The sequence below is a fragment of the Podarcis filfolensis genome, assembly GCF_964270895.1.
Source record: "Podarcis filfolensis genome assembly, chromosome: 9".
Taxonomy (NCBI): domain Eukaryota; kingdom Metazoa; phylum Chordata; class Lepidosauria; order Squamata; family Lacertidae; genus Podarcis; species Podarcis filfolensis.
In genome coordinates this window covers 67,062,223-67,071,109 of record NC_139610.1, presented here as the reverse complement: position 1 = coordinate 67,071,109, position 8,887 = coordinate 67,062,223, and the positions used below count along the sequence as shown (strand labels likewise).

At 44.0% G+C, this 8,887-nt stretch overlaps 1 protein-coding gene across 9 annotated transcripts in view; it reads right to left on the bottom strand.

Moving 5' to 3' along the window:
• Positions 1-1,752: 1,752 nt before the first annotated feature.
• The window catches only part of CNOT6L (CCR4-NOT transcription complex subunit 6 like), a 38,822-nt gene continuing 31,687 nt past the window's right edge, over positions 1,753-8,887 (bottom strand). For all 9 annotated transcript variants that reach the window (XM_083571392.1, XM_083571398.1, XM_083571395.1 and 6 more), the window contains 3 exons: positions 7,823-8,050; positions 6,219-6,421; positions 1,753-5,164 (listed from right to left, as the gene is read on the bottom strand). In XM_083571392.1, coding sequence (XP_083427518.1) covers positions 4,952-5,164; positions 6,219-6,421; positions 7,823-8,050 — 644 coding nt within the window. In that variant the 3' untranslated portion in view covers positions 1,753-4,951. The remainder of the gene's footprint in view (positions 5,165-6,218; positions 6,422-7,822; positions 8,051-8,887) is intronic.

The following is an 8,887-nucleotide window of genomic DNA, read 5'->3' as shown; positions in this document are numbered from 1 at the left end:
CCTAAAAATGTAATGTTGAACAGGGTGTGGATCTAAGTAGTACTGGGGATTTCTGACAGAATGAATTTCTTCTTCTCACACAATATGCTTACTGATAAAGAGGAATTAAATTCTTTGTTGATGATCCTGTTTGTAGATAAGGAAAAAAACCTTTCAAGTCTGTTGACAGGAAAGTGGATTACAATGCTAGCCTTCTTCCTATGCCTTGTTTAATCAGAATGGGAAGCAGAGAAGCAAGCCATTTTTACCTCAAAAAGTCAGCAATAGGCAATGAGCAATACCTTTTCCCAGAGCCATTAATGGACCATCCCAGAGGCTGCCTATTTGCCTACAATCCACACTAGTAGAACTTCGGGTAGGTGGGTGGGTTAGTTTTTTCACAGTTCTGCCTGTTAATAAAGTTTCTGGGGGGGGCTCACAATAAATTCAATGATCAGCTTTTCTTCTGAAAACATACTGTGTGCCAACACTTACTGGTATACAGGCATCTCTCCACTTACACAGGGGCTACTTCCTGGGTACTGTGAAATTGTGTATAGTGGGGAACACCATCTGAAAAGCCAAAACTCCACCACAATCGCTCCCTCCAAACCGCTTTTCTCAAACGCCAACCCTCCATAGGACTCTTAAGGGCTGTACAATGGCTTTTGGGTTGCTAGCCATTTCCCCTCTCTTTTTGCAGTTTTCCCTGTTCTTTTTTTGCCTTTCTGCGGTTTAAACTGATTTATTTCCCAGCACCACGCAGATGTGTGTCAATGGGGAGACGCCTGTATACATTTTATTAGTTCTCAGCAATGCCTTAGGACACATGGAGGTGCTGCTGTGCGAGACGAGTGGGACTTCCGACACTTGGGGTTTTTACACACATAACCATTGTGATTTGTTCAACTGCAACGTCCTTTCCAGGTTCCACCCTAACGTAGGGTCACAGTAGCCCTTTAAGGGGCTTCTGTAGAGGAAACACTGTAACATGAACCAGCTTCTGCATTTCAGCATACTGACAGCAGTGTTCACGATTATCCGAGCACGTGCAATGCAATATTTCCTTTTGAAAACAGAAAAAAAATGCTTATTCTCATTAAGAATAGGTGGACATGTTCAGTGCATCCAGCTGTCCCCATAGAAACAGCCCTGATTTAATGAACTTGTCTCTTCAAATGGGGGGAGTTCCTGGAAAGAGGAGGTTCTGTCTTGCTAGTATCCTCAGCCACACACACCCAGCCCTACTTTGCACCTTCTCTGAGTGTTCCTGCCTGATTGGAACACCTCTTGCAATCAAACGCTGTTAATTTCTCTTGCTTCCCTGCATGGGGTGTGTGTGTGTGTCTGTGTAGCAACTAGCCGACCGTACAAACGTAAGATTACATTCACTGTTCCACCTACTTTTTGCCTCTGGATCCACCCAGCATTGGTATGTGGCCCCAGAATAAAATTCAGCCCTTGTTCTGAACAAATATTTCCAGTCCCTGCTTTTAAACCAACACTTTGGTATGTGGAAAACTTGAAGGCACAAAGTCCTTCCAGCAACAGAAACCTCCTCCTGGCGCTTCTATGGCCAACAAAACAACAACTGCTTAAAGAAAAGAATTGTGCAACATTTCAAACAGGTGGTGTTTTTTTTTAAAGACGGAGAGAAAAACCAAGAGAGTTACACAGGTTAAGATACAAGTCAACTTTGAAGCAGAGGAAAGCCATCTCAACCCCCGACTGCATCGGCTAATTACAACTAAACAAAAAGAGGAACTTAAACTGTTTGCAATGTTTCCCAATATTTTTATTTTATTCCCCACCCCCAACCTCCCAACAGCATTACAAAAGATTGGTGGGTTTTTATTAATAATAATAATTATTATTTAATAAACCGGCTCCTCTGCAGTTCATATACAATCACAGGCGATTTTTTTTTTAAACTCCATTTTATACAAACATCTCAAAAAAAATAGTTGGGAGTGAAGTATGGTAGGAAATATTGCTCACATTGCTAGTTAACATGCACATATGAAAAGGAGGAAAATTGTTAGTGCATACCTCCCAAGTGAAGATACAGCAGATGACTTGGAACACAGTCCAGGAGGGAAATCTTTTGCGCAAACCCCATTGAAATGAACAGGGAGTTGGGCAGCTCTTGCACATTTCAGTGGGGCTGGAGCAGGAGGACTTCCCAGCGGATTGGGTCCTTACAAAAATAAAAATAAAAAGAACTGAAAAGGCTAATGTCCACCAAATTAAGTTTTTCATGCTATTCTACTTTCCAGTACTATATTTTATTTGAGTTATCAATTCATATATACACGGCCGTGTAAGTAACACTTTTGAGGTATATAAGAAGAGATACCTGCACCAATATTGGGGAGGGGGAAATGTTCTCTCTGAAAAGGAGGTAACTTTGTCGTGCTTTATAAGCTGTTCTACACATCGGATGGAGCTACATGTTGTAAGAAACACAGGACGGCTGTCAAAAAGGGGGGAAAAAGGAGAAGCTCAGTGTCAAATCCCTTCCAAATCCAATACAATCTACCTTCTTTGCTGCTCTCGTGACGTTTGGTGTTTCCCCATTCCCACTGGAGGGAGGGAACCAAAGATGTGATGTGAAAGGTTGGCAAGCACACAGAGGGAAAATTCGACCCAAGGCTGCCCTTTTGAGCAGCCGCCGCCCTGCATTTGTTGCCTAATGTAGTTCCATCCTGAAAGTTTCACATAAATACAACCAGTTCCAATCGCTGAGGAACTGTTGGCTGTAGGCACTTCCGAGAGCAAATTGCGGTCGTCACCAAAGCAACTCCTTCCTCTACACCCCATAGTCATGCACAAAAATGAGGCAGCATTTCCTTCTTTAGCCCGATTCCAAATTTTCCTTTGCCATTCTATACATAGCTAGCAAAGTGAGTGTGGGTAGGTGGGAAGAAATTAACTTAAGGTATATGTTTTGTACAACAAACCGATTCAGCTGTTTCGCTTTTGTTTTTTAATTCTTCCTTTTTAAGCGTATGAATGAGACAGATATAAGCTCTTTAAAAATTTTCATTCACATAATGGAAAAAAATTCTCATTTATTAAAAATATCACATTTTGAGACTAGAAACAGTAAAGTGCATGAAAAGTTTAAAATATAAGCTCAAGGAATCGTATATAGCAGCAAAGAAGCAGAATACAGAAAAACTTAAAGGAACACAGACACAACCTTTCCTTGTCGACTGGACTTTTTGCTTTTTGAAATGCAGAGTCAGGCTCCATCTGCTCAAGAGACTTTGCTGAAGCAACGTCCGTTCATTCTCACAGGCTGCATGCATGAAACCTTGCACAAGCTCCACCGAAATGAACAGAGGCTGCTTGACAGCTCCTCTGAGCAAACTGCAGCCACGGCTTCCTGAAGAGATGGCATGTATGGTTTTTCTGCTCTTTCAAGGCAAAAAGCTTTTTTATTATTATTATTAATGGCCACCAGGAAGAATGTGGGGGAAGGAAAGCAGAAGAAAAGTTTCCAAGTACATCTTAAAGGGAGCAATTAACTGTTGGGAATGAACCAGCAGCTTAAAAAAAAACCTTGATAGAAAACAAAACCAGTTAAAAGCATGGGATGACTATTTGGCGACTAGGTCAGGAAGAAGATGAATCTGAGGACTGATGATGGCCAACACTTTCTCAGCTTCACATGGGAAAAGGGCACCCAGGAAAGCCAGCTCCCACGCACAGAGGAGGCATTTCCTCATCTGCTCTTCTCATCCGAATAATCCTAAAGGTTTTCTGGGGGAAGGGGAGGACGATGGAAAAGGTACAACAAAAAAGGGACCAGTGGATTGGGTTGAAACGCATTTTCACTTTGTGAAAATCAAACCCAAGAATCCTAGCCGCAGATTTTTAATGGAGGACCCCACACCTGCCTCCTGGAAACTGCTGACAATCCCAAATTCTCCTCCAGTTAATGCAGTGTCTGTTCCCCAAAGCGGTCTGTTGAATTGCCAGTGTTACTCTGCTGGTTACTGTCAAACTGATCCCATCCATTATGCTGGCATCCTTCATACTTTTTTGCAAGGGAGATGGTTCTCTTTTGGTAAGAACCCACAGCTATAAGCCAGTAGTTGGGCCTTATGATGGCACCTGGAGCTTCCCCATTGTCAGCTAGGCTTGTTCCTTCTATAGCAATACACAGAGCTCACTAGAGTCAGAGATCTATAGGTTGCACACAAGCCCAATTTGTTTTCATGGGCTTGGACAGGATGCGAACTCCTACTGATCAGAAATGAAGATTACAACAAACAAGTGGACCCTGGTATATGCAATTAGATGCTCCCAGGCAAATTCTCCACTGGAACAGCACAAAAACAGCAGGACGTCTTGCGTCTTGCACCACCTTTGGCTTTCTAAATTAACTTAACATTTCAGTAGAGATAAGAGAGCAGTCTGTGCTGCAAATAATTTACAACGGCAAGTGCTATCTCCAGTTACCAAACCTTTCCCAACAGGACCGAAACATCAAATAGACACACTCTATTTCAGGATGCTGTTTAAAATAAAATAAAATATGAGAGTAGGCTGGGGGAAGAGAGGTATGGCTCATTTTGCTAAGATGTGAAAGAAAGCATTCGCAAACCCCGCTGTCTGACGTCGTTTTACAAAGGCAGCTTTCCAATGAAACAAACAAGAGCCCGCCAGCTTAAAAAGTGTGGGTTTTATATATATACATATATATATATGCATACCTTAAAAGCAAAAACCTGGAAAAAGGGAACAAACAAAAACTTTGGTTCCAGCCCTAGTGCCAAATGGTACCAATATGCACCGGGGGGGGAAAAGTGCAAAATTGTATCATCAACACATATAATGAGAGGAGCTTGAAGCAGCAGCTTTTAAAAGGTCGGCCATACTTCACTCCTACATACTTTGATTTACAACTGTACAGGTCCATAAACAAACAAACGGGTCCCAGCCCTCAAAAGGGGCAGGGGCCCCACTACCGCCTGCTGGCCAAGTGGATGCCATTGACAGGAGGCAGGAACAGAGGATGGAGCTCCAGCTGCGTCAACAGTGAGAAGTGGTCTGAAGGGATGTGAGGGTGGGGGCACCCGGTGATGTTGTTCTCAACCAGCCACTGAGGGTCCAAAGGCCCCAGGACACCAAGCACGTTCATGTGAGTGTTGGAATAAAAAATGTAGTCAATCACACCCTGCGGAAGGGAGGGAGGAAAAGTCAATTCAGAACAGGATCCTATGAACAGATCAAGCTACCAAGAACCTTCTATGCTGCCTGCCTTTGTTCCAATGCAATCCCTGCAGCACCTGTTGCACTGCTAGGTAGTAAGAGATGCTGGGAGCGTCTCAACTAAAGCCCAGGGAAAAATGCAAGGTTGCTTAGAAGCTGGCTGGGGGGGGACCTGGAACTTACTGCAGCTCCACCAATCCTATAAACAGCAAAGGTGGTTGCAACATGTTAATAAAAGCAGGAGGAGATGCTTAAAGGAAAACATGCACTGGGCACACCCTTGGAAGCTGCAGCCAGGACTGGGCTCCCCAATTCAAAGTGTTGGTGCTGACCTTTAAAGCCCTAAATGGCCTCGGTCCAGTATACCTGAAGGAGCATCTCCACCCCCATCGTTCTGCCTGGACACTGACGTCCAGCACCGAGGGCCTTCTGGCTGTTCCCTCGCTGCGAGAAGTGAGGTTACAGGGAACCAGGCAGAGGGCCTTCTTGGTAGTGGCGCCCGCCCTGTGGAACGCCCTCCCACCAGATGTCAAAGAGAACAACAACTACCAAACTTTTAGAAGACATCTGAAGGCAGCCCTGTTTAAGGAAGCTTTTAATGTTTAATAGGTTATTGTATTTTAGTGTTTTGCTGGGAGGCACCCAGATGCTGCTGCTTCTTCTTCTTCTCCTTCTCCTTATTCTTATTATTATTGCCAGTCAATGCCAAGAAGCACCAGCCTGCCTTTCATGTACAGGAGAACCGGAGCCAGGGATCAGAACCTAAATCTTGCTTCTACTTCTTCATACAGAAATGGCACGAAGCAGGGTGATCCTGCAACAACCACAGGGATCGTGGCAGGCAGATTGCAACAGTGGCCATTCATCTGCGCACTTCAACACATTTGCAACTGAATCACTAAGCTGCAACTACCCATAGGTTTAAATGTGTTTGGTTTGAATCACAGTAAATATAATTACCCGTCGTTCCAGTACCCAGCTGATATAGTCCTAGTTGCTTCTGCCACAGCTCTACTTACTTTGAAATCAAAGGTGTAATTGGTATAAGGCATCAAGTTGTTTTCGTAAGCGCTCTTCAGCTGGAAGCCGTGAGTGATTCTTCCTTCAGGAGCCCCGTTCTTCCCATTGCCACTGAAGTTCATGAGACACTCATTGTAACGCAGCTCCTTGAAATCTTTATGGTTGTCAGCTACTATTCCATTGCTTAAGTATTCCACAACACCTGTTTGCAAAACAAAACAGTCAATCTGTTGCTGCCGGATGCTAATGCTGAATTGTGCCACCTGTTTTCCTGTAGCTTAACATGAACTCAGTTCTGGAGCTCTATGCACACCATCAGCAGCCAGGGAATTATTAACGCTACAAATGTTTTCATGACCAGGAGGGAAGAATTATCACCCAAGTAGCTATATAACCACCTGCTTAAAATAAGAAATAAGCTATTTAGCAGTTAGAGAAATACCACCAGTAGTTGGTTAAGGCTGACAGCATTTGTAATTAGAAAGGAAGTGATTATTTATGTACTAAATGTGATGGTGGTTCTTGTAATTTATCATTCATCTGGTTATAAATAGCAGCTTCCCTGGGCAAACAACACTGGTTCAACAAAGGGTCTGCACTTGTTCACCTTACCAACCCCCAAATCTACCCTGTTACCTCCTCTCCTCATTTTAGAATGCAAGACAACAATTCAGCAATTCACATTAAAATTTCCCCTTGAGACACAAGACATTGAAAAAGATCATTTTCCACTAGGTGTAACGTTGGTGGAAAGTTGATACAAGATAGTATTGACTTTCAATACCATGTCCCTCCCCCCACCCTCGACAGCATACAAATCGATATGGTTAATCTGATCCAGTAACATTCCCCTCACAACACACAAACAAGACACACTTGCACCCCACCGACTGCAACCAGCCACGCCTTGGGCCCTCTGGTCTCTTGTTCCACCAACAAAAATAAAATACATGTTTTAAGTGATGCTAACACAAAAGCTTTAAAGGTAAAGGGACCCCTGACCTTAGGGTCCAGTCGTGGCTGACTTTGGGGTTGCGGTGCTCATCTTGCTTTATTGGCCGAGGGAGCCGGCGTACAGCTTCCGGGTCATGTGGCCAGCATGACTAAGCCGCTTCTGGCGAACTAGAGCAGCGCATGGAAACGCCGTTTACCTTCCCGCCGGAGCGGTACCTATTTATCTACTTGCACTTTAACGTGCTTTCGAACTTCTAGGTTGGCAGGAGCAGGGACTGAGGAACGGGAGCTCACCCCGTCATGGGGATTCGAACCGCCAACCTTCTGATCGGCAAGTCCTAGGCTCTGTGGTTTAACCCACAGCGCCACCCACGTCCCACACAAAAGCTTTACTCATATACTATATAAAAGAATGGAATTTTACTGTCTCCCCTTTTCCTGCCTTCTTTTCCCCCTCAATTCCATATTGCCTGTAACAGTAACGTCTCACTCTGAATGTGACTGACTTGTTTGAAGGATTCTATGACTTGAAAACAGAGACTCTGCATGTACTACTGTTACCCAATAAAATCTTTTAATAAATACATTTTTAATAAAAAAAGGTAAGTCTTAACTTTGAAGTAAAAGCAAAACTGCTATTTCTAAATACCTGAATCCGGCAGTGAGTTGAGATCTGCACACAGCACCAGAGGGATGGAATTCTTATCTGTTATTGGGCTTCCAGGCCGGCTAGAGGCTTTCTCAAGGATACTTTTCAGTTCCGAGACAAACATCATTGTCTGGACAAGTTTTACATCTGAATATTCAGGGTCCCAATGCATGTGGGCGTTTGCTATAATAAGCAGCTGGTTGTCCACGGTATGGAGAGGCTTCATACCTAAAGGCAATGAATTCTAAGTTAATTCAACTCCTTCCATGATACAGAAACAAACAGAAAAGCATTTAATTACATGCAAAGGAAATGTTCTTCACTGTGCAGATACTGCTGGACTCGTGGCCTGGGAGGGTTTATGTGAACAACAGAGCACCTTCCCATGGCCAGCGTATCTGCATTTGTCTCAATTCCCGTGACAGTGGTGGCCTGGTAGAAATTATTATAGAAATTAAGGCAGTTGAGGGTACACTATGCACATGGTTGTGCCAATTCAGACCAAATAGTACTGTGACTTTGATCCCAGTCATGCGGCATACCTAGTGGCATTCATGCAGAGTTCCAGAGAGAATAGTGTTAGGAAAAACAAAATGCTATTAAAAAAGAGGTCAGACTGAAGAAAGAAGGAACACATTCTTCCTAAGTGAGTGACCGCTCTAGCATGAGCTATGTGCTTTGGAGTGGCAAAGGCCACACCTGCATGGACAAACTCACACATTGCATGCAGGAAATACAGACAGCCGCCCCGCAAACATTTACGCATGATGTCGACAAATAATTAAATAATTCAAATCAAATCCGGAAATGGCGCGAGAGAGCGCTGGAGAGTCCTTGTGGCTTGCAAGGAGACCCTCCCCAGAGTCTGAAGAGGAAATCTGGAAAGGAGCCCTGAAGAGACCAAGGCTTTGTTTATGCTGCTCCACCTCCCTGCCTAACAGCTGGTGTGTGGAGTGGAGTAGCGCAGCAGCAGCAGTATGGACTGAAGAGAGAGTTGGCCAAGAGGGTGTTTAAGGGGTGCTGAGAAGGTGCTCCCCACTTTAAGTGATTTCACTTATGCGTGCA